We start from the raw sequence: 24,646 nt of genomic DNA on the forward strand, positions 1-24,646 counted from the left end.
CGTCTCTTCTTCGTTTGTGAGATCTCATGGCATTTACAAATGATATGTTGATCTAGGTAAAACAATCCTACGCTGTTAGACTACCATTTAGCATCACTTTGCAGGTGTCGTGTATGGTACCTACTACATGTGTAGCCAGTATTGGAGGTGTAGCGGTTAGTTCCGAATGCGTAGACATATGTGGAAGGCGTAGAGGGCAGTTATGAGGACATAGAGCGCCGCTACACCTTAGCATGCCTGGTTAGAACCCTGACTAGTAGCTAAAGCTGTGCTAACACCATGCACACTAAAATTCACAATACAATGATTACAAATATTATCATTCACATTCACATCAACATGTCTTACATCGTCTTTTATGTTGATATTACATCCATTCTCTAACAGAATACGAACAACTTTGGTGTAATTCCTGCGAGCAGCACAATGCAATGCTGTCCATCCATCCTACAATAACAGGTAATTATAATAAGAAAGCAATCAGACAGACAGACAGACACAAACAGACAAACAGACAGACAGTATAGAATTTTTAGGTTAATCAGAACTTATTTGTGCTTAGCATAACGTCTTGTATAAGAAATAAATGTATTGACAGACAGGAAGACAGACAGACAGCGAGACCGACAGGAAGATTGACAAACAGAAGAACATAAATACAGACAAACAGATAGACACACCGACAGACTGACGGAGAGACACAATGACAGAAAAACCAACAAACAGACAGACAAACAAACAGACAGACATACAAACAGACAGACAGACGGACAGAAAGACAGACAGACAGACAGACAGACAGACGGACAAACAGACACACTGAGTGAGAGACAGACAAACAAACAGACCGACACACTGACAGACAGACGGACAGACACACTGACAGACAGACAGACAAACGGACATACAAACTGGCAGACAAACGGACATACAAACTGGCAGACAAACAAACAGACAGACACACTGATAGACAAAATGACAGACACAATGACAGATAGACAGACAGACTGACAGACAAACAGACAGACAGACAAACAGACAAACAGACAAACTGACAGACAGACGGACAGACACACTGACAGACAGACAGGCACACTGACAGACAAACAGAAAGACAAACAAAGAGACAGACACACTAACAGACAAAAACACTGAGACGAACGGACAGACAGATAAACGGGCAGACACACTGATACACAGACAGACACACACACTGACAAACCGGCGGACAAACACACAGACAGACAGATGGGCAGACACACCGACAGACAAAATGACTGACAGATAGATGGACAGACACACACACACACACACACACACACACACACACACACACACACTAATAAATAGACAGACACACTAACAGAAAGACAGACAAATTGAAAGAAAGACAGACACGTGACACTGACTGACCGACAGACACACTGACAAACATATGGACAGACACACTGACAGACAGAGGGACAGACACACCAAGGGACAAAAACACTGACAGCCAGACGGACAGACAGACAAACAGGCTGACACACTGATACACAGACAGACAGACACGCAGATAGACAGACGAACCAACACACTGAAATACAGACAGACAGAAAGACACACATACATACATACACACACACACACACACACACACACACACACACACACACACACACACACACACACACACACTGATAAACAGACAGACACACTATCAAACAGACAGACACACTGAGAGAAAGACAGACACACTGACTGACAGACAGGCACACTGATAGACAGACAGAAAGCCACACAGACAGACAGACAGACAGAAACGCTGGCGGACAGACAGACACGCTGACAGACAGACAGACAGGCAGACACACTGACAGACAGACAGGAAGACACATTGACAGACTGACAGGCACACTGATAGACAGACAGACAGACACACTGAGAGAAAAATCACTGACAGACAAATGGACAGACACACTGATAGACAAAACGACACACTACGACAGATAGACAGACACACCGACAGACAGACAAACACGCACACACGCACACACACACACACACACACACACACACACACACACACACACACACTGATAAACAGACAGAAACACTAACAGACAGACAGACACATTGAAAGAAAGACAGACACACTGACTAACAGACAGACAGACAGACATACTGACAGACATATGGACAGACAAACTGACAGACAATGGAAAGACACACCAAGGGACAAAACCACTGACAGACAGACAAACAGGCAGGCATCCTAATGCACAGACTAACAGACACATTGATACAAAGACAGACAGACACACTGATAGACAGACGAACAGACACACTGATACACAGACAGACGGAAATACGTACTGATAGACAGACGAACAGAAACACTCACAGACAGCTGTACAGACACAATAACACACAAAAACACTGACAGACAGACGGACAGACAGACAAACAGGCAGACACCGTGACAGACAGACGGACACACACACACACACTGACAGACAGCTGGACAGACACACTAACAGACAGACGGACAGACACTGACCTACATACACACCCACCAAAAGACAGAAGACAAACATTCAGGCAAACAGACAAACAGACAGACAAACAGACAGACATAAATCGTACATTTATTTATCTTGAACTTTTAGTTACTAATTTGTTATAGTGATAGAACGTTTACTCTATTAGCTTTGATGTTTACAATAAACGATCTTCAACAAACAGACAAAAACACAAACACACCGAGAGACAGAAAAACTACAGACAAACAAAAGGACAAACAAACATACATACATACATACATATAAATAATAATTTATTTAAAACCAACCAATAAATAGAAAACAAATTTCTATAAATTGTTTGTATTTCTCCACTTTCTATTAATGAAATAAAATTATAATAATATTCAATATTAATACATTTATTATTAGTACATAACATCTCATACATCACATTAAATCTCCACCTAATATTTATTGAAAAGTTACAACACACAATAAAACAACAAATACAAACAGATTGGTATATAGAGAACAAACGATTCTTGACTGACCATCAACACAACTCACACCAAAAAGAAGTTTCATCTCTTTGTTAGAAATAAAAACGTTGATCTAGTTGATATCTTATCATACGGGATACAACAACAAACATAACACTTTCTTCACTCACACAATCAATCAACTCACTTTCGCAGTCTTGTTCACGTCTGATCCACTTCTTAATAGCAGCTCCACCATTTCCTTGTTACCATTATAACAAGCTTTCATCAGAACAGTCCAATTCTATTTTGAGATCAAATGACGTGAAGTTCATTTCATCATCCAATACACACATTAGAACACACAACACATACCAATCTCCCACAACGTGTATTAACGTCTGCTCCTCTTTTAATCAAATGAGTGACTGTCTCCACCTCATTTCTCTCCACAGCATCATAAAGTTGTTTGTCGATTTCTTTACGTGCAGACATTTCCAATCTCCAAAAACACTTTTAACTATAGGAAACAAACAAACTCTAACATCCCAACACTCAAATCAACTCGCAAACGAAAGAAAAAGTGAGAAAACATCCAACACTATGACGTCATCTTTCTTTCTCTCATCACTAGCACTCGCAGCATTTCCCAAAAAGCAGCGACGTCGTACAACAGTCCACTTATCTACAAGTTACGTTCTAGTTCTCTAGCGACATCACTAAAATACGCATCATTCTCACATTCTCTCATGCAGCCACAAATAGGCAAAGTATTGCTACAAAAAGGATCTACTTACTGCAAAAAAGGCTCAGCGAGAGTGTGATAAGGAATTTCCACAAACGAATGACGTCACCAAATCTACTTTTTGCGCATGCCTCACACTATTATCCCGGATAAGAAGGTCCAACAAGTGATTGTATCGTTGTTATTAATGTGTCATTCTATTGTTTAAGGTTTTTTCTGTTTCAATAGTTATTGCGCTACTGTGTTCAACGCAATATTTAAAATATATTATTTTATTAATTTATTACTTATTTATTAATTTATAATTAATGTATTGATTTATTACTAATTTATTGATTAATTGTTAATTTCTAAATAAGTAATAAATGTTTTAATTTATCACTAATTTATTGCTATTTTCTTAATATAACTACTATTAATATTGATTTGTTTGTCGGTTTGTCTTTTTGGCTGTTACTTTGTTTGTTGGTTTGGTTGCGTGTATATTTTTTGTTTCTTTGTTTCTTTCTTCGTTTGTTTGTTAGTTTGTCTATCTGTATGTTTGTTTAGTGGTTTTGCTTGTTTGTTTGCTTGGTTGGTTGGTTGGTTGTTAATTTGTCAGTTTGTTTGTCTGTCAGTCTGTTTGTCTGTTTATGTTTTTTTTGTCGCTTTTAGTTTGTTCGTTTGTTTATCTCTCAGTTTGTTTGTATGTTTTTTTGTTGTGTTATATTTTGTATTTGTTTATCTTATTTTTTGTTTGTTCATTTGTTTGTTCTTCTCTTTTTTGTGTTTAGTTAATTTGTGTTTTTGTATCATTACTTGTTTGTTTGTTTGTTTGTTTGCTTGTTTTTTTGTATTTTTCTATTTTTCTTTGTCTAATTGTTTTTAATTTGCATGTTTTATTGCTCGTTTGTGGCTTGTTTGTTGTTTATTTGTTTGTTTGTTTATCTCTTTTTGTTTATATGTTTGTTTGTTTGATCAATTGTTAGTCTGTTTCTTTGTTTATTTGTATGTTTGTTTATTTGTTTGTTTGTTGGGTTTTTTCATTTCATTTGTTTGCTTTTTATATTTCTTTTTTTCTGTTTGATTGTTCGCCTTTTTGTTTGTTTATTTGTTTGTTGGTTGGTTTGCTTGTCTATTTGTTTTTTGTTTGTTTGTTTGTTTCTTTGTATTTTCCTTACGTTTCTTTGTCCAATTGTTTTCATATATTTTTGTTTTATTGCTCGTTTGTGGTTTGTTTGTTTGTATATTTGTTTGTTTGTCTGTCTCTTTTTGTTTATATATTTGTTTGTTTGTTTGATCGATTGATTGTTTGTCTGCTTCTTTGTATATTCGTTTGTTTGTCTGATTTTACCATGTTATTTGTTTGTGTGTTATATGTTTGTTTATTTGTCTTTTTGATTGTCCCTGTGTTTGTTTGTTTATTTGTTTGTTGGTTACTTGCTTGTTTGGTTGTTTGTTTGTTTTTGGTTTGTATTTGTATGTTTTTTGTTTGGTCGTTTGTTTGAGACTTTGGTAGATAGTTTGCTTGTTACTTTGTTTGTTTATTTCTTTGTTTGTTTGTCTGTTAGTTTGTTCGTTTGTTTGTTGGCCGGGTTAATTGTTTGTCTGTTTAATTGTTTGTTTGTTCACTTGTTAGTTAATGATGTCTTTGTGGATCGTAACTGTATGTATCATGCCATATTGTATCAGTTTGAAAGTAATGATTCTTGTAGTGCAAGTGTTACTGAGATTGGAGAAATGACTGCATCAAATCTTGAGAATCATTGTGATTACTATAGTCAATTTCTAATTATATAATTATATAATTATATAATCAACTCACATCCGTATTATTACGGACTCTTGCTCATCGTTTCACAACATATTCACTATCTCTTTGTTCCAACCGGCTTGATGTATTACAAATATATTAATTTATTATTAATTAATTAATTTAGTATTAATTAATTAATTATTACAAATTTTTTAATATTTAATTAATTTATAAATTTATAATTAATTTATTGATTTATTATAAACTTATTGGTATATTTAAATTATTTATATATTACTAATTTATTGATTTATAATATATTTATTATTTATTATTTAGTTATGGATTTAATATTAATTAACGATTAATTATTAATTTACTAATTCATATTTATTTACTCATTTTTTATTAATTTACTGATTTATTATTTAAATATTAAAATATTATTCATATATATACTTATTACTAATGTATTGATTTATAATTACTTTATAATTTATTATTAATTTTGGAATTTATTATTAATTTATTGACTTATCTTTAATTTATTAATTGATTGTTAATTTATTAATTTACTACTAATTCTGATTTAATATTAATTTATTAATTAATTAATTTATTATTAATTTATTAATTATTTTAATTTTATTAATTTGTATTTATCTATTTATTTATTATAATATAATATTTATTATTAATTTATTTTTTATTTTAATTTATTGATTTATTACAAATATATTAATTTGTAATAATAAAACCACGTCGGTGAATACATATAATTAGTTTATTATTTATTTATTGAGTTACTATTGATTTATTGATTTACTATTTAATTTTCTGATTTATTATTAAATTATTATTTATTAATAATTTATTGATTTATAATTAATTCATTAATTCTTGTAAATATATTGATTTATTAAAAATTTACTAATTTATTATTAATTTGTTGATTTACTATTAAATTAATATATATTATTATCCATTTATTATTAATTTATTGATTTATTATTAATTTACTAATTTACTAATTAATTTATTAATGTATTATTATATTTATATATAATTCATTTATTATTTATTATTAATTTATTAATATACTATTAATTTATTGTTTGATTATTAATATACTATTTACTATTAATTTAGAGATTTGCTATTAATTTTTGATATATTATTAATATATTAATGTTTGGAATAATTTCTCGATATATTAAGAATTTATTCTTTTTGTTTATTTATTGCTATATTATTGAGTTATAAATTTATTATTAATTTATTTATTTATTATTAATTTATTAATATATTATTAATTTTATTGATTTGCTATTAATTTATTATTTATACTATTTTGATATTAATATATTAATTTATTAATAATTGATTGATTTATTATTAATTTTCATAGTTGCTATTTATTTATTAAATTTCTAACTTATAAATTAATTACATATTTATTGATTTATATTTAATTTATCACAAATTTCTTCATCTATCATTAATATATTAATTTTTGTTTCTTTTTCGGTTTGTCTGCTCTTTGTTTGTTGCTTTGATTGTTTGCCGGTTTTGCTGGTTTTCTGTTATATTTTGTTTGTTTTGTTTGTTCTACAGTGTGTTTGTTTGTCTGTCTTTCTATTTATTTGTTTGTCTTTTTGTCTGTCTGTATTTTTTGTTTGTTTCATTGTTTATTTGTTTGCTTGTTTGTTAGTTTATTTATTTGTTTATTTTTTTCGTTTTGTGTTTGTTTGTCCATTTTATTTTTTTGTTCGTTTATTTTTTTCCTTTGCTTCTTTGTTTGTATGTGTGTGGGTTTGTCTATTTGCCTGTTTGTTTGTTTCTTTGTTGGTATTTTCTTCATTTATTTTTTCTTTGTTCGCTTCTTTTGGTATTTGCTTGCTTGCTTGTTGGTTTTTGATTGTCTGTTTGTTTGTTAGTTTAGTTATTTTTTTCTTGTCTCTTCGTTTGTTTGTTTCTTTGTTAATTTCATTAATGTTTGTGTTTAAGTATTTTGTTAAATTGTAGTTTGATCGTTTCTTTGTTTCTGTGTTTCTTTGTATGTCTGTTGTTTGTTTGTTTGTCTGTCTGTCTGTCTGTCTGTTGTTTGCTTGTCTGTTTGTCTGTTTGTCTGTTTGTCAGTTTTTATGGCTTGTTTGTTAGTTTGTTAGCTTGTTAGTTTGTTCGTTTGCCTCTCTTGTTGGTTGGTTGGAATTTAGTTTGTTAGTTTCTTGTTACTTTTTGTTTGTTCATTTATTTTCGGTCAGTTTCTTTGAATGTTTGTTTGTTGTGTTTGTATTTCTTTCTTTGTTTGTTTGTCTATTTGTTTTTTGTGTCCTTGTTAGTTTGTTTCTATTTTTCCAAGTATATTCTTCGTTCAACTGTTCCTTTGTTTGTTTGTTTTCTTATTGGCTTGTTTGCTTACTTATTTGTCTCTATATTTTTGTTTGCATGTATATTTGTGTGTCTATTTGTCTGTTTTTTTTTTTGTTTTTTTTGTTGGTTTGTTGGTCAGTTTGCCTGCTCGTTTGTTTGCTTGTTTGTTTGTTTGCTTGTTTATGTCTTAGTCCGTATTTGTATTTGTCTGTTAGTTTTTTGCTTATTTGTGTGTCTTTCATTTTGCTTGTTTTTTTGCTTGTTTGCTTGTTTCTTCATTTGTTTATTTATTTATTTGTTATTTTGTTTTTTGATTATTTTTTGTTTGTTTGTTTGTTTATTTGTCTGTTTATTTTTTTGTCAGGACTGCGGGAAAGGATCGAAACAAACTGTTTCCATAGAAGCTTTCTTCGGAAAGAGTAGAAAGAGCGGTAACATTTGTAGGTCTTCCAGCGACGTAACAGGCAATCAATTTCTCGACAGTGAACTTGGTGATTTGTTTGCAAGACAGGTAGACTGGATTATACGCTCGCCTGTTTAGACTCATATGTCTGCATGAATGTGTACGTCGATCGTAACGAGAACCCGAAGGGACATGCAGCTGTATACCTGTACAGTAGACCGCTCAGAGTGGGGTAGGCGGCTGGCGTTAGCAACATACGTTACGTTTATTTTGGAGTGATCTTGCAAAATCATTTACTGGAAATGTGTCACGAAACTCAGCTGACCCTTCGTGGGTTTTCTGGGCGCGCAAGAGGGCATTGGTACGAAGCAAGGGCTTCTGTCTATCTCGAGTTGGCGGACCTTACGCTAGTCAAACACCCAACCACATGATCTGCATAACCCCCAGTAACAATCCGTAGTACGTACACTGTATAAGGTAGACGCGAGCGAAGTATTCGTATTCCGAGGCATATCAATGTACTTGCAAAGTGTGAACTATACAGTAAAACTCATTGGTATATTTAAAGATACTAATATTTCTGTTTTATATTCAACTGTATTATTAATTCTATTATTATAGACTCTCCAACTAATAGTGTTGCAGACGTCTGTGTCAATCTTGATAGGACTATCGATGAAGGGTACATTGGCAAACTTTTGGAATGTAACGTTGACTTTGCATAACCTCACCAGCACCAGAGAAGTCAGCATAAAATCTTAACCAAAGAGCCTAATCTGCATCCATCATACTATCCCCAAACGTTGAAGCATGGATCAAGGACAAATTGCATTTCCAGCCTGCGTGGTTGAAGCAATATCCATGTTTGCACTACAGCACGCATTTAGATGGAGCATTAATTTTGCTGAGCTTGTGATTGTTTGCCCCTAGAACGATTAGTTGGCAAGCTCTATGCCAATTTCTAAGCAAACCGTTTACATCTTGAGTTATTAAAGCCTCTAGCTCATAAATTGAAAGATCATTCCCTGCTTGACTATCAAATAACATCAACGACTCAAATGAGTGAGCTTGTCCTTTGATTTCACCATCCTGCGGAGACAATAAATAAACACTAAGTAGAACTCTGAATCTCTCAAAGAATTGAAGAAAATAAGAAGATCATAGAGGCATTGCTAAATGTTGTTATGTTATGTGGGAAGCGCAGGGTCTTTCAGTATGCGGCCATCGAAACGACGAAGTAGATTGGACTGAGGAGAAAGAGCAAGTAGCAGAAAACCAAGATAATTTCGCGAAGTTTGTTTGTTTATGTGTTTGTGTGTGCGAGTGCGTTCATACGTGCTTGCGTGTTACTGTGTGAGTGTGTGTGTGTGTGCGTGCGCGCGCGTGTGTATGTGTGTGTGTGTGTGTGTGTGTGTGTGTGTGTGTGTGTGTGTGTGTGTGTGTGTGTGTGTGTGTGTGTGTGTGTTGTGTGTGTGTGTGTGTATGTGTGTGTATGTGTGTGTTTGTGTGTGTGTGTGTGTGTGTGTGTGTGTGTGTGTGTGTGTGTGTGTGTGTGTGTGTGTGTGTGTGTGTGTCTGTGTGTCTGTGTGTCTGTGTGTCTGTGTGTCTGTGTGTGTGTGTGTGTGTGTGTGTGTGTGTGTGTGTGTGTGTGTGTGTGTGTGGTGTGTGTGTGTGTGTGTGTGTGTGTGTGTGTGTGTGTGTGTGTGTGTGTGTGTGTGTCGTTTATCGTTTATATATTACTTAAGTGTTATATTGTTTCTATTTTGACACACACACATACACACACACACACACACACACACACACACACACACACACACAGTATTTAATTATATGACCGTCATTCATATCACCAACCACATAACAACCAATGCCATAGTGAAACATAAGTACCATTTGGCAAAAAGCCCATCCAATGTATACACCTCTAAGTGTCAACAACACATTGGCTGATACCATCAACCTCATTAACTAAGATTCGTTAGCTTAACTTAAATTAATTAACATGATTTAATTTAAATTGATTTATAATACAATTAGGAGAGTGCAATGTCCTCATGTAATTGAATTCTATTTCACAAATACTACAACAAAATATTTATTAGCATATCACACTATATACAATTAAAGTGACAGCATGTGATTTGTGTGTGTATACAAGTTTTATTAAGCATTATCTAGTTGCTATAGACACGTACACGTAATCATTTAATGTAAACCACATAACAATTACTAATACATAGAATGTGATGGCTGATGCTAATGACAACAACATATTCATAATTCTGCTGGTTGTCACACAGTTATTATATTGAGGTAATCTATCTAGCATTGGTTTACTTGCATATTATTTAATTGCACACAGAAAATAACTTCGCCATAAATAGTACATAATATTTTGTATGCAGTGCATGCAACAGTGGAAATATATTGACCACTAGTTCAATCCAATTACTAGTGTGCATAGCACATGCACACAAAAATTCTGAAATATTAAAATTTGTTTAGTTAAAAAAGCAACATAAATCATTATACTTGCCGTACAATTTATCACAGGGTACGGTAGTACCCTGTATGTAGGGATTGCCCAGGTTTTAGAGCGTTGTAGGGGCGTGGTCGTCTTTTTGCACGCTTAGAAAACATAGTAAATGTAGACTAAAGTTTCTCAGAAATAACGAAATGAAATGTTTGAGGTTGTGTACTATATCCTATTTTTTGGTCAATAATATTAATCATCTAACAACCTAGAAAACAGTTGCTAGTCTCGGAGGCCCATGCTCCAATTTTGTTTTGACTTTTTTCTTTTTCTTCTTCTCCACGGATATCTCTTTTTGTACGTTATGTGCGGCAGCGAAACTTTAGAAAGCGCTTTAGAATTACCCGAACTCTATCCTTTTGTTGATTAAAGAAACCGAAAGGAATGTTAAAAAATTTGTGTTTCTTTCAAGCAGATTTGATCTTTTGACCGCCATCAACGCTGTTGCACAGTTCGGGCCAATCACAGAGCAGTATTTACGATGCTTGTCCATGGCAACCAGAGACAATGGACGAAGCGCCAATCAACTATACCTAAAGAGTTTATGAAAGAGTCTACCACCAGAACTGTGTAATTCGATCATGTTTGCCATTGTCCGGTTTAGTCTGAAATTGTTTGCGATCTGCGTTGTACACAGGAGCAAAATTGACAAATAATTAGTACACAGAGCAATTTATACGGGAACCCATTACCTGCAACGCATATCCCGTATGTGATAGTCTTTGGCTTTGACTACTAGGCCAAGTTCTATTCCAACTGCCGTTGCATATTTAGTTATACACGCACAGAGGAAAGAGCAATGCAAAGACACTAAAAATTAGGATCTATATTCGTGCAACGTGCGCTAGGACACCATGGTTCCGTATCTACCCCATCGACTTAGCTTGAGCTTAAGCTTGAGCAAACTACCTCTGCATCATGTCTAACGAAAGCTGTTACATACATGTATAATCAGTTTAATTAACGCTAATAAAAACGCGATAAATCTTAGACATGTATAGAAAAGACGTACAGGCCCTAGTGAAGACGTGTACACCCTAGGTATATGTTGCGCGCTTTGCGCTCCTAAAAACCTATATATTTAAACTAGAATTTTTAAAAACTTTTTCTCTAAAAAAATAAATAAATGTAGGGATTGTATAAAAAGTAACAGAAACAAGATCTATAGATAATATGAACGAAAGCCAGACATCACTAGTTTATCCTTCCAACCCCATATTCCCTACATTATACATTTTGGGAATTGGAAGGATTCACTAGTGATGTCTGGCTTTGGTTCATATTATCTATAGATATTGTTTCTGTTACTTCTTATACACTCCCTACATCTATTTTTTCAGAAAAAGGTTTTAAAATTCCAGTTTAAATATATATTGCATTTAGTTGTTAGTTGTTTCCTGTTGCTTTTATTTACTGTCATAGGACAAACGTAGTCAGCCATTTGCTATTGTATCCTAATTCAAATATGAAAAATATATTTGTATCTGTCTGTCTGTCTGTGTGTTTGTCTGTCTGTCTGTCAGTCAGTCTGTCTGTCTGTCAAAACATATATTCTCATAGATTTGCACTATTACAAGCTAAAACAAACAGTCCAGCGACCCATACTGGGTCGCATGCTATCAAATATCTACCGAAGAAGAAATTGGCAAGAGTTTATGTAGCTATCTCTATCTACTTTCTCGCAAAGTCTAGTCAGTTTTCGCGTAATCACGCTGGCATTTTGTCAGTCTGTCTCTCTGTCTTTCTGTGTGTCTGTCCGTGTGTCTGTCTGTGCGTGTGTCTGTCTGTCTTTCTGTGAGTCTTTCTGTCTCTGTGTGTGTGTCTGTCAGTGTGTCTGTCTCTCAGTCTGTTTGTCTGACTGTCTGTCTGTCTTTCTGTGTGTCTGTTTTTCAGTGTGTCAGTGTGTCTGTCTGTCTGTCTGTCCGTCTGTCTGTCTGCCTGTCTGTCTGTATGTGCGTCTGTGTGTCTGTCTGTCTTTGCAGCTGTCTGTCTGTCTCTCTGTGTGTTTTTCTGGGTGTCTGTATGTGTGTCTCTCTACGTGTCTGCCTGTCTGTCTCTTTGTCTATCTGCGTGTATGTCTGTCTGTCTGTCAGTGTGTGTGTGTGTGTGCGTGCGCGCGCGCGCGCGCGTGTGTGTGTGTCTGTCCGTCTGTCCGTCCGTCTGTCTGTCTGTCTGTCTGTCTGTCTGTCTGTCTGTCTGTCTGTCTGTCTGTCCTCATATATTTCAAACATGAACACTACTACAGGCTAATGAAGAGAAGGTGAGTTTAAGCAGGCTCTATGCGGCCACTACAACTATACTGCTATCTATACCTAATGTATGTCTGTCTGTCTGTCTGTCTGTCTGTCTGTCTGTCTGTCTGTCTGTGATTCTGTCTGTCTGTCTGTGTGTCTGTCTGTCTTTCATAATTAATTACTAAATTTGATTAATTGTTATGACAATGGATGTACAGTCTAAAATTGTTGACAGCATTGTTGTTTCGGTTTGTACTGATAGCGACAGTCGAGTTGGGGCAATGATCCTCCACATTTTCACATGAAAACACAGCACTGGCATTATGAGGTGCCTACAGAAATGAATACAACTGAAACCACACTGCACAAAAAATGAAAATAAGTAATTAGTAAATAAATATTTAAAATAAAAATAAAAATAATTAATTATATAATAAAATATTTTAATTAAAATATAAATAGAAATAATTAATTAGAAAATAAATATTTAAAAATATAAATATAAATAATTAATTAGTAAATAAATATTTACATTATAAATATAAATAATTAATTATTTATTAACACATTTTAATAAAAATAAAATATAAATAATTAATATTTTTTAAAAAGATATAAATAATTAATTATTAAATAAAACAAAAGTATAAATACTTAATTATTAAAAAAAATTGTAAATAAAAATACAATTTAATAATTTAATAAAAAATAATCTAATTAAAAATAGAAATACTGTAATTATTAAATAATATAAATATGTAAGTAATTAGTTATTAAATAAAACAAAATTAATTATTAAATACATATTTTTAAATGAAAAAAATTAATTATTTAATATAATATATAAAAAATATAAATAATTAATTATTAAATAAAATATTTGAATTGAAAATATAAACAATTAATTGTTAATTAAACAAATATTTTTTAAAATATAGACATATATAAATAATTACTTAATAAAAAAATTTTAAAACAAAAATACAAATATAATTATAACTAATTATTGAATAAAATATTTTGAAGATCCGGATGTGTAGGGTTGACCTCGTTGCAAGTGCAGCTAGTTGATGCAGCAGAAGACACCGAACGGTTGCAGTTTAAGATGCCATTTGTCTCTGACTCTGTACTGAGTGCTCTCGACCCAGCAACCTTCTGAGTGCAACTTCTCACTGCCTGTGTGTGCAGTGCGTGGGCGTGACCAACATGTTCGAGTTGAATATACGAATGAGTCTCGCTCTCAAATAACGTAGGATCTTCGATTGTGAGCAGATCGCTTGTTGTTAAAAGAGCGTAGGACGTTGCCAAAGAGCAACATATGAAAACAGCAGAAATTGACATTATTGCCTCGATGTCCAGACATGAGTTTAACAGGCATCTTCATTGCAATCAATCATCTAGTGTGTGCACTTTCTGGCCATTCTTCTCTATAGATTTGTAACTTGGCTTAGAATTAAAAATGAATTGTCGTTTCAGTTTTTAGATTCAGAATAAAGACTAACAAATTAAAAAATAAATATTAATTTATTACAAAATATAAATTTAAAAAGTTGGGAATTAAAATTGTAGCAAAGAGTTTAGGTGGTTTTTAACGCGCATGCACTAGACAACATTCTGTTTGATCGATCACTAATCTTGTTGCTACTGACGGTTTAGTGGATATGCTGACCCACAACCATGTCTACGACACATTAGTGTGCGCGAGTGTGTGTGTGTGTGTGTGTGTGTGTGTGTGTGTGTGCGTGTGCGTGTGCGTGTCCGAGTGAATGTGCGTGCGTGCGTTCGAATTTGTGTGTGCGTTTGTGTGTGCGTGTGCATGTGTTTGTACGTGTGCTTGTCCGTGCCAGTGTACATGTACGACGACGGGCTGAAGTCTTTAAGAACCTGGCTCCCACGTTCACTAGCGAGAACGTTCCTCCACGGACGAAAAAGATAACAAATGGCCATGCAGCATCAAAGCTCTCCTGCACTGAAAAAGTTAGTTGCAGGAGTTTACGCGTTGCGTCCATTCCGTCACGACAAGACCTTCCGGAAAAGTCAACTCATTGTCACATACTGCAACCTAGATGGCGACGCTGAGATAATCTACGTATCATAGCAACGGAAGGTCTCTGATTGGACCATTTTATCGATGACGTTTAGGCCACGTTTTGACCATCTGGCCCTCGATCGTTGCTGTCGACACGACCTGAGTCCGTGCATGCCTCAATAATTATGCTATTCTATATCCATACCATATATTTCATCCAGTCTTAACTGAATATTGCTTTACGCGGGATATCAACAAATGATTGAATATTAATTGTTGGAATTGCTATATAATGGTAGTAGATGTGAATTGGTGTTACTGAAATTTAAAAATTTCAGTTAGTTTGATCAAATGGTGAATTGGAAAGCTTAAACAATCTCTAGCGTGTCATACAAGTAGATTGAGAATAAATTCTACATACTCTGTAATTAATGAGTTTTCTATTTGGAAAGATACGTTGCTGTAATTAGATATCCAATTAGCTGTCAACAGTAATATGACAGTCTATCTGTTTGCTAGCTAGTCAATTGAGGTCGTTTTAGTTTATTGGTCCCTACCTGTTGTCACAAGATTTGTGACAACAAAATACTATATACGTACATTTACTAAATGATCAATGAATCCTACAACAATTAAACAGCACTGTTGTCATGACTTCATTAACATCAGGTTGCTACACTTAACAAAGAGTTTGACTTGATCATATCAGTTTGTTAATTAATTCTACATTCTACTCTGGTCGAGTGAAGAGTGACTTTTAACATTTGGTTTCAGGTAGATAATGGGTAGAAAAATGCATGTCTGTAATACAGTAGAAATCTATTGTGAGTGCAACATGAATGTATGTTATAATGGATATGATAAAGTTACTTGTGTACAGTAATTTCAGTGATTGTACGTCTCTTTACTAAAATGCAATGTACATCTTATAAGTGCAGTAAACAATCATAGAACACATTATAAACAATCAGAACACATTCTCAATACCTGATGTGTTTTCATATCTGTTTAGAATACGTTGGATATCTCTATACTGACTATTACCATCAAACCATACATGTAGATAACTTGGTTTCTGTGGTTACAAGCTACAAATCAAAAGTCCAATCTAACTAATGTCTGCAAACTAGCACTTCATTCAGTGTGTTCTTCAACGTACTCTACCAGCTCTGCACCGAATACAGAATTTGCTTCAGTTCTCTTGTCCATGACCAGAAATGTTTTCACAATTAAACGACATCTAGCTTGTTGGTCCAGAAAACTGATCCAATCTTCCAGCATTTTACGAGCCTGGTCAAACAGTCTCTGGTGTTCCTGTTGTATAATAATGATGTTGGGTAAAGTGAACTTGTCTGGATCAAGATGAGCAGCAAATTCCGTGCAGTAACTAGCAACCTCCCGAGCAATAGTGACGAGGAGATTACTACTCAGTTTGCATTCAGCTACCTGTTCCAAGTTCATTCCCACAAAATCAGGCTTCAGCTGACATGCTGCAGTTGCTGCATCACCTGCAAAGAAATACATCAATGTCATACAACACAAATCGTGTAAGACTATCTAACCAATTGAACTTTGTGGTGTGTGTAAACTTCCACTGATGTCTAAAACTATTTCTAGTAGGTTTTACTAGACAGCGGCCTCACAGGTTCAGTGTAAGATTAAATAAACTTTGAATCAAAATCATCAAATTAAACAAAGTGCACATTGCTCCAGTTGCAAAATATAAAAACAGACTTACTAATATTACTCTTTAAAAAGCTTTAATGACACATGAAACTATAAGGAAACAAAGGGCAATTATTAAACAAATTTCTGATTAATGAAACTATATCATCTATATAAAACTGTGTTGATATCTGAAATTATTTTTATTTGCATTTCCAAAAAGATACAACCTCAGGAGTTCAAGAAAATATTACTAACATATTCAGTAAATATAAAAGGAAACTGTAATCATGAATAATGTGTAAAAATGTCTTCTTCGTTCTTTTATTGCAATAAACAGGATATTCACCTTAGATACTTACTAGACAAGTCCAAAACCATTTTGAGAAAATGATGGGTATGTAGGGATGGGTATGTACTTATGTCATATATGCCCATCTCCTACATCACATTCACAACTGCTGCAAGCGATATAGGTAAAAAGATTGTGATGTAGGAGATGGTCATAAATGACATAGGTAGATACCCATCCCTATATCTAATATATAAAGCTCAAATCTAATATATAAAGCTCAAATTGTCTGTGTGTGTGTGTGTGTGTGTGTGTGTGTGTGTGTGTGTGTGTGTGTGTGTGTGTGTGTGTGTGTGTGTGTGTGTGTGTGTGTGTGTGTGTATGTATGTTCGCGTTTGGTGGCCACGTCTTTTGTCCGTTCGCAACCGAAATCGGCACGCACACTCGGTACGCACAGAGAAAGGTTTGCGCAAAAACATAAAAAAATACTGCACTGGGTCCCCTCTCGAGGGATCGACCCACGCGTAAAATTTCTCGTCGACGCAAACGCTACACATTGTAGTTTATTCGAACACACGCCCGCACCAGTCCCGTGTAGACTCTATGCATCGCCGCCCTTCGCAAAGCTTCGAGCAATTGAACATCTCTTGCCGACGAAACTTACTCTTCTATCGCTTGCGTTTCTCTCCAAATTCTCATTGCATTTGCACCGAATCCAACATACAGGTTTTCTGCAGCAAGCGCTACACGGGGAGTGTGTCGATTTCGATCGAAACAAGCGCGAAGAGCAAGATTCGAATTTATTCAACATATCCGGGACCTCGCAACAAAGATTGCACGTGACGTGTCCACAGACCTATCTTTACACTACAGTATCTTGCCCGTACGAAGGACGGGCCATGTATACTAGTACCCATTATTTTCTCAAAATGTTTTTGGACTTGCTTTATATATTTTCAGCTATGTTAAAAGTATATTACGCGTGCACGTGTGTGTGTGTGTGTGTGTGTGTGTGTGTGTGTGTGTGTGTGTGTGTGTGTGTGTGTGTGTGTGTGTGTGTGTGTGTGTGTGTGTGTGTGTGTGTGTGTGTGTGTGTGTGTGTGTATGCCCCGAAGATAGAAATAACAGTTTTAGTAAACCGAGTGCATAACATTTGAACATGTGATAATACTTTCATGCTCAAAACCTCAGGAGAGGCCACGGTGAGCTTGCACTCTCTGTCCCTCCCCCTTCCATCCTAGGCCACGAATTCCAGGCTGTAATTAGACGCTGCATATTCCAGTTTAACTACGGTATCTCTTTTCAAGTGACCTTACGTTATACCATAGGAAATAAAAAAATTGGGTCAATTTCATGAGTCAACTGTAGTGTCTTCTCTATATCATGTGTTTACAAGGAATCAGAACATGTAGATGTACGACGCGTGCTTTTGTTTTATGAACTAGGAAACTGACAACATGAAAACAAAACTAGAAAAGTTCGACAGTTGTAATTAAGTTCGTCGTCATCTGAGCGTGTATACCGTCGGGTGCTGCTGTTAGCTCGTGTACGCCTCTAGTGCAAGGTTCAGTTTCTCAAACACCAACACTAACAAAGTAAAGACCTAGATAGCAGATTTTCAACACCTTAGCTAAACAACGTCGCGTGTACCCTGCACGTTGTGCGCGCGAGCTGATCTAGATGTCTATGCAGTTCAGTAAATTCATGGTGAAAGCTGTAAAGCAACGACTAGAGAACAGAGACACTAACGGTACGTTTCGTGTTTTCTATGTTACGTTAGCAAAAATCACAAAAATTAGCTTCTCTTTTAGTGCTAATTCGTGACAGTAAAACTTCTTGACAGTCAAGCAATCGCGTATGAAAACGTCGTGAGGTTTAAGCTACGCTGAGAGCGCGCATGCTGACTCGGCTCAGCTCTTACTGAGCTGCTTCTGGACGTCCCACGCAATGCTTTGTGCAAGAAGCCCATCCAACAAAAATAATTTTGAGCCCCGTACGCGCTTATCGTGACCTTGCCAGCTTCCAAAATCACGACATCATCTCTGATTGATATCAACAATGTAGGTTCCACACTAATTATTCTATTTTTATACGTATGCTTACTTTCAGACCGTAGCATAACAGCCAAGTACCTATAGCCAACCTCAATACACTACACATTTTCAAAAGATCTAGGATGCTTCTTTTCTAGCAATTCCAGCAAGCAGCGAACCTTCTCTTCTTCTGTGTTCGATGGCATTTTATTTATTCACTGTCGAACGTCTTTCAGAATCAAGGAGACCTGACTGGTAGAGATGATCTAGTACAGTGCCGCTCACTCGTAATCATCTCGTGAGATCGCTGTAGCGTTGATACATGTGACTTGCCATTTAGAATCAGCTGCAGACATTTTCTGAAAACCTTATGAACAGCTATGCAAATGGCAAGATGAATACGTTGAGCGGCTAGGCTAGAAAAGAACCCGGACAAGTTGGAGGTCATCTCATCTCCGTTTACTTTATTTATACTAACACTAACTCATCATGTCCACGTTGTTATACCTTTTTGTATCTATTTGTATTTATAGACTCTATAGATAGACGATCGTTTACAAGAAGAATGCATGCAGCTCTCCAGTACAATAACAGAATTTATACAATAGGCCATTAAAATTCTAAAAATATTAGAAAATGGGCAAGCAGTCGTCTAGTTCTGGACATGGTTGATTTCTACGTAGTTGTTTGAGCCTCCGTCTCTGTGCGCGCGAGCTGAATTCACAAACTCTCTGGAAACTCTGAGACTACTCTTTGATGTTTATATTACGGTATACTGTGGTCGCTAATTAATTAATTAAGTCATCATGGTATCAACTGACGGAAATGAAGTTTTGCTGTTGAAACGTTGGAGGTAATCTTAACTTAATTAACTAACTCAATTTATAGAAACGTGAGCAAAAACAATCAAACTGCATGATATATCTCGTCTACAGCAGTTTTTCGCATGTAACATTCAGATAAAAAATCTTGAGCAGTAGCTTACGTTAGAAACGTACTAAATTTATTCGTTTTTATGTACACGTTATCAACAGCTTGATGATTGATTTACAGTCGTTTACAAATAATTTAAAAACAACGTTAGCTAAGAGACAAGGAATTGTGATGTGTGTCACAGCCCAATTCTTTGTGCTCCCATAACTTAACAGAGCTACAACAATTGTAAAAAAAGATGTCAGAATTTCATCTTATAAAAACCCTTTCACATGCCCCTCTAACACAAGCTTGTCTGCAAGCTTCCAAAACTGCATTCTTTGTTGCTTGTTTGCCTTTCTGTTTCCGCCAATTGTCAAGAATCTCAAAGAGAAGACGAGATGCCTCGTGGAACTGTTTCTCATATTGTCTAAGCGTTTCACCACTGAAGCCCAGATGAATGCCAAATGAATGCCAATGAGATCCTGCCTCGACAGCAATCTGTTAAGGAAACAACACGAAATTGAATTTGATCAATAGTACTAATACCAAAACGTAACTAAAGTCTTAATTTCTGATTCCACATCTAGAGGACTGATTGGCCTGTTCCTTACACCTCTACGACTTAATTGGCACAAGGTATCTGCAAAGGCATAGCTATAGGCATTAGGCAGTGAGGTGGTTGCATGCCTTCCATAGGAAAATGGGCGTGTTCCTGTCACGTGTAAAATTTTCTGATAAAATTTATATAGTTTATTGTAGTCTTATTATTATTAATAATAAAATAATTTATAAACAATTCTAAATTTTATATCAACTTCCTCTGTTGGACTGTTCTGTCTAGTATTTTGTTAGTCTGTCTAGGGTTGTTTGACTGCTCTTTGCCATACTCAAGACGTTTTGGACAGCGCTGCTCAACCATAAATAACGAACGGTGGCAAACGTCTATGTTTGACTAACAGCGTCTAAACTCAATATCATGCAAGCAGTAAGAGGATTATTGCATGGGACACGTGAGTCAATTAATTAAAAAATTAAGGGTAGAGTCTTCTCTAGCTAAACCATACGTATTTGCATGCATACGGGACTACGTTGGATACGAATTTTTGTACTTTGTGTTAGAAAAAGCATGCAAAAGACACTAGAGTGTTGAAGCACTAACCTTTAAAAGTTCAACAGATGTAACTTGGTCATCGTCTGAGTCCGTAGCTAACGGTACTGCTGCTTTTTCACGAATTCGAGTAGGTTCACGAAGTGACGTATCAATACTGCAATCTGTTGTGTATATAATTCGTTGTAGGACTACTGCAAGGAGAACAGTGCCAACACAGAGCAGAACCACTAACAGCACAAATCTCTGTCGTCGCACATCGTCTTTTTTGTCACTTGCAATGTTGTCGTCATTTGCCTTTTCCTCCACTTTGGCATCCACTAGATCAAAACTGAAATGAGTGGTTGCGGCATACAATAATCAAAACTAAACGAAATGTATTGCAAGTTCCTTACCCAGGAGAATTATATCAATACTCATGCCCACACTCGAACCATTATTACTTTCAGTTATTTAATTAAATACGTTACATAAGATCTCATTTGGTCATGTCGTGAACTGATGAAACAACATCTTTAGAAATCCTGAAGTCTCTCCTCGATGTATAGCAATGCACCTTAGAGACTCTGCAGATCTGATTTCCTGTTTGATATCATACAAACAAGAAAAGGATCTCAAATAGTCTTTTTGCTTTCTGTATTCTATTCAACTGGAAGCTGCTTCTGCACTACCTTCTAAATTGAGGTTGTCAGCATTGTTGTAGTCACATAAGAAATCTTTGATAATGTTTCATATAAATGAGTGAAAAAGGTCTCAAACTTTACAGAACAGTATAAACTGTCTGGTAGTTTTCTGTAGTTGCTGTTTAACTGGTTAATATTCTCCACTCCAGCCAGACATGCCTTGATGAACTAAAGTGAAAGTGAAATTCTGGTTTCACTGTCTTGTCCAGCCACACCATTTGATGGCAATGACAAAGTCTGGACTGTGGAAAACAAGACACTGAATATTTTGTTTAATTGTTTGCTATTTGACAAATAAGAATCCATATTGACATAACCAAATCAATATTACGTATAAGTAACTAAATTTTCTCTCTGCAGTCTCTCACCTCTCAATGCGGTCTGTAGGTCTGCATTTTGTTTTCTCATTTCAGCAATTTCTCTATCTTTTTCTGAACTTTCATTTTTCAGTTGTTCTATTTGCTCTAGTAACTGTTCCTCTCCTTTTCCAGCCACTCGTCTTGGAGGTTGTTGTGTAGGTGTAGTGGTCTGTGTAAAACAACAGAAATTCTTACTATTGATGTATACAGCAAGCAATGTTCTAGGCAGTTACGCTGTAGGAAACCTCACAAATCGAAACAGCCACGCAATACTTAAAATCAACTACCAAGCATCAAAACAAAAGTAATTAGCCGACCCTCATTCTCTGTGTCTCTGTTCTCTGTTCTGGTGTAGATGGAGGAACATTTGATGCTGTTGTTGTTGAGCTTGTACGACCTGCAAACACAAAAAGTAGCGATGTAAATTAATTAAATTATATTTTGTTAATCTAATTTCTGTTTATTACTATGACTTATCAAACGTGATAATAATATAGTAATCAATACATAATTAACATTTTACCAGACTACACAGAGTAGACATTGACAAACATTGACACACACACACACACACACGCGCGCCCAAACACACACACACACGCGCACACACACACACACACACACACACACACACACACACACACACACACAGAATCGCCAGATGTTAAGCCTTCCACCCCGTTCGAGTCGGCAATAGTGTCAGTTATGGAGATATAGACAGACAGGGCCTCCATGCGCTACGTGGAGGCTTAAGAGCCAGCGGTACAATCCACCTGGAACTTGACCAGGGGCACTGACAATGGCGCAGCCCTGGCAATGGACACCAAGGCTCAACGTACCCGGCAGCTGCCTGATTTTACTGCCAAGACAGCAGTCTTGTCCACGCCAGTCAAAGACAACCAACTTATTTATATTCCTGAGTCGAGAAAGCAATTGTGTGTAAGTTGCTGCCAATTACGTCATGGCTCGCCATAACTTTCTATTTATTAATTTACAAATTTATCACCAATTTATTGATTTATTACCAATTTATTGATTTATTACCAATTTATTAATCTATTACTAATTTATTGACTTATTACTAATTTAATGATTTATCATTAAATTATTGATTTATTACTAATTTAATAATTCATCACTAATTTATTGATTTATTACTAATTTATTGATTTATTACTAATTTATTAATTTATCACTAATTTATTGATTGATCACTAATTTATTAATTTATCACTAATTTATTGATTGATCACTAATTTATTGATTTATCACTAATTTATTGATTTATTATTAATTTATTGATTTATTACTAATTTATTGATTTATTACTAATTTATTGATTTATTACTAATTTATTGACTTATTACTAATTTATCGATTTATCACTTATCTATTGATTTATTATTAATTTATTGATTTATTAGCAATTTATTAATTTATTACTAATTCATTGATTTATTACTAATTCATTGATTTATTACTAATTTATTGATTTATTACTAATTTATTGATTTATAACTAATTTAATAAATTTATTACTAATTTATTAATTTATTGCTAATTTATTGAATTATTACTAATTTATTGATTTATTACTAATTTATTGACTTATTACTAATTTAATGATTTATTCAGAGGGGAATATAACGCCAGGACACCGGACATTGTCCGGTTAAAACAAGTCCATGTCCGGCCATATATTGTGTTGTCCGGACGTTGGCTACTGGAACGGTCACACCCCAGTGGCATGATTCGGACACTCATAAGTCAGACTATGTGCACTATCAGAGAGTATGTTTTCTTGGGGTACATCTACTGTCCCGGTAAGCCTGAACTGGGAAGTGAGTAATGAGGTAGAGGTCACACCAGGTGTGCTTATTAGAGCATGTTACACCAATTATCTTAAGTGGTTCCAGTTGATGATCCCTTGATCTCACTAGATAATCGGATAATAACCATTTCTACTTGGCTAATATGTCCTTGATATGCAAAAAGTGTTACCTTTTGGTTTCATTTGTAAAAAGGGCTTAAATAATTTAGTAAACAGAGGCCAGACCTTGTGGTTTCTAACCGTTGGAGATCATCACCAAGGTCCAAAGAACAGCGGAGATATTACAGATTTTCAAAGTTCACACTCATGGGGTCATAGACAGTACACAAGGTTTTGTGTGAAGTGGTGAGACAGATTACTGAGACACCAGTTGCCGTAAAATACAAATTTTCACCTAGAATGCGTATAGCAAAGCACCAAATATGAGGACATGAATTGGTAGAAACATCGTCCCCAAGACGGTAATCAAAACATCCTGATTTATGAATTTTTCTTTCTTGTCATTGTCAAATAGCAGTGACTGTTGTTTCTTTGAAAATCCCAGTCCTTCTGGAAAGATCCTAAACGGTTTCTTTCAAAGAGCCTTTTGGCAGACTATTCTGTCAGCACACTAAGTATCTGCAGAAAAGGTGAATACCGATTTAGTATGCCTTGATAATAAAATGAAGGAGCGACTAGGTTGGTGTGACACCAAAACTTCTTTGTCATATAATTGCCTTTCT

General features: G+C 35.1%; 2 protein-coding genes across 2 annotated transcripts in view; both read right to left on the reverse strand.

Annotated features, from left to right (window-relative positions):
• The window catches only part of LOC134198358 (CARD- and ANK-domain containing inflammasome adapter protein-like), a 32,424-nt gene extending 28,586 nt beyond the window's left edge, over positions 1 to 3,838 (reverse strand). Inside the window, exons 1-4 of the mRNA XM_062667735.1 lie at positions 3,781 to 3,838; positions 3,359 to 3,503; positions 3,192 to 3,287; positions 349 to 447 (exon numbers count right to left, since the gene is read on the reverse strand). Of these exons, the coding sequence (XP_062523719.1) occupies positions 349 to 447; positions 3,192 to 3,287; positions 3,359 to 3,478 (315 nt within the window). The 5' untranslated portion in view covers positions 3,479 to 3,503; positions 3,781 to 3,838. The remainder of the gene's footprint in view (positions 1 to 348; positions 448 to 3,191; positions 3,288 to 3,358; positions 3,504 to 3,780) is intronic.
• Positions 3,839 to 20,015: 16,177 nt separating this feature from the next.
• The window catches only part of LOC134198454 (uncharacterized), a 26,712-nt gene continuing 22,081 nt past the window's right edge, over positions 20,016 to 24,646 (reverse strand). The window contains exons 6-9 of the mRNA XM_062667860.1: positions 22,411 to 22,490; positions 22,103 to 22,262; positions 21,103 to 21,371; positions 20,016 to 20,441 (exon numbers count right to left, since the gene is read on the reverse strand). Coding sequence (XP_062523844.1) covers positions 20,211 to 20,441; positions 21,103 to 21,371; positions 22,103 to 22,262; positions 22,411 to 22,490 — 740 coding nt within the window. The 3' untranslated portion in view covers positions 20,016 to 20,210. The remainder of the gene's footprint in view (positions 20,442 to 21,102; positions 21,372 to 22,102; positions 22,263 to 22,410; positions 22,491 to 24,646) is intronic.

This window comes from Corticium candelabrum, chromosome 2 (assembly GCF_963422355.1).
Source record: "Corticium candelabrum chromosome 2, ooCorCand1.1, whole genome shotgun sequence".
In the NCBI taxonomy this organism is placed as follows: Eukaryota; Metazoa; Porifera; class Homoscleromorpha; order Homosclerophorida; family Plakinidae; genus Corticium; species Corticium candelabrum.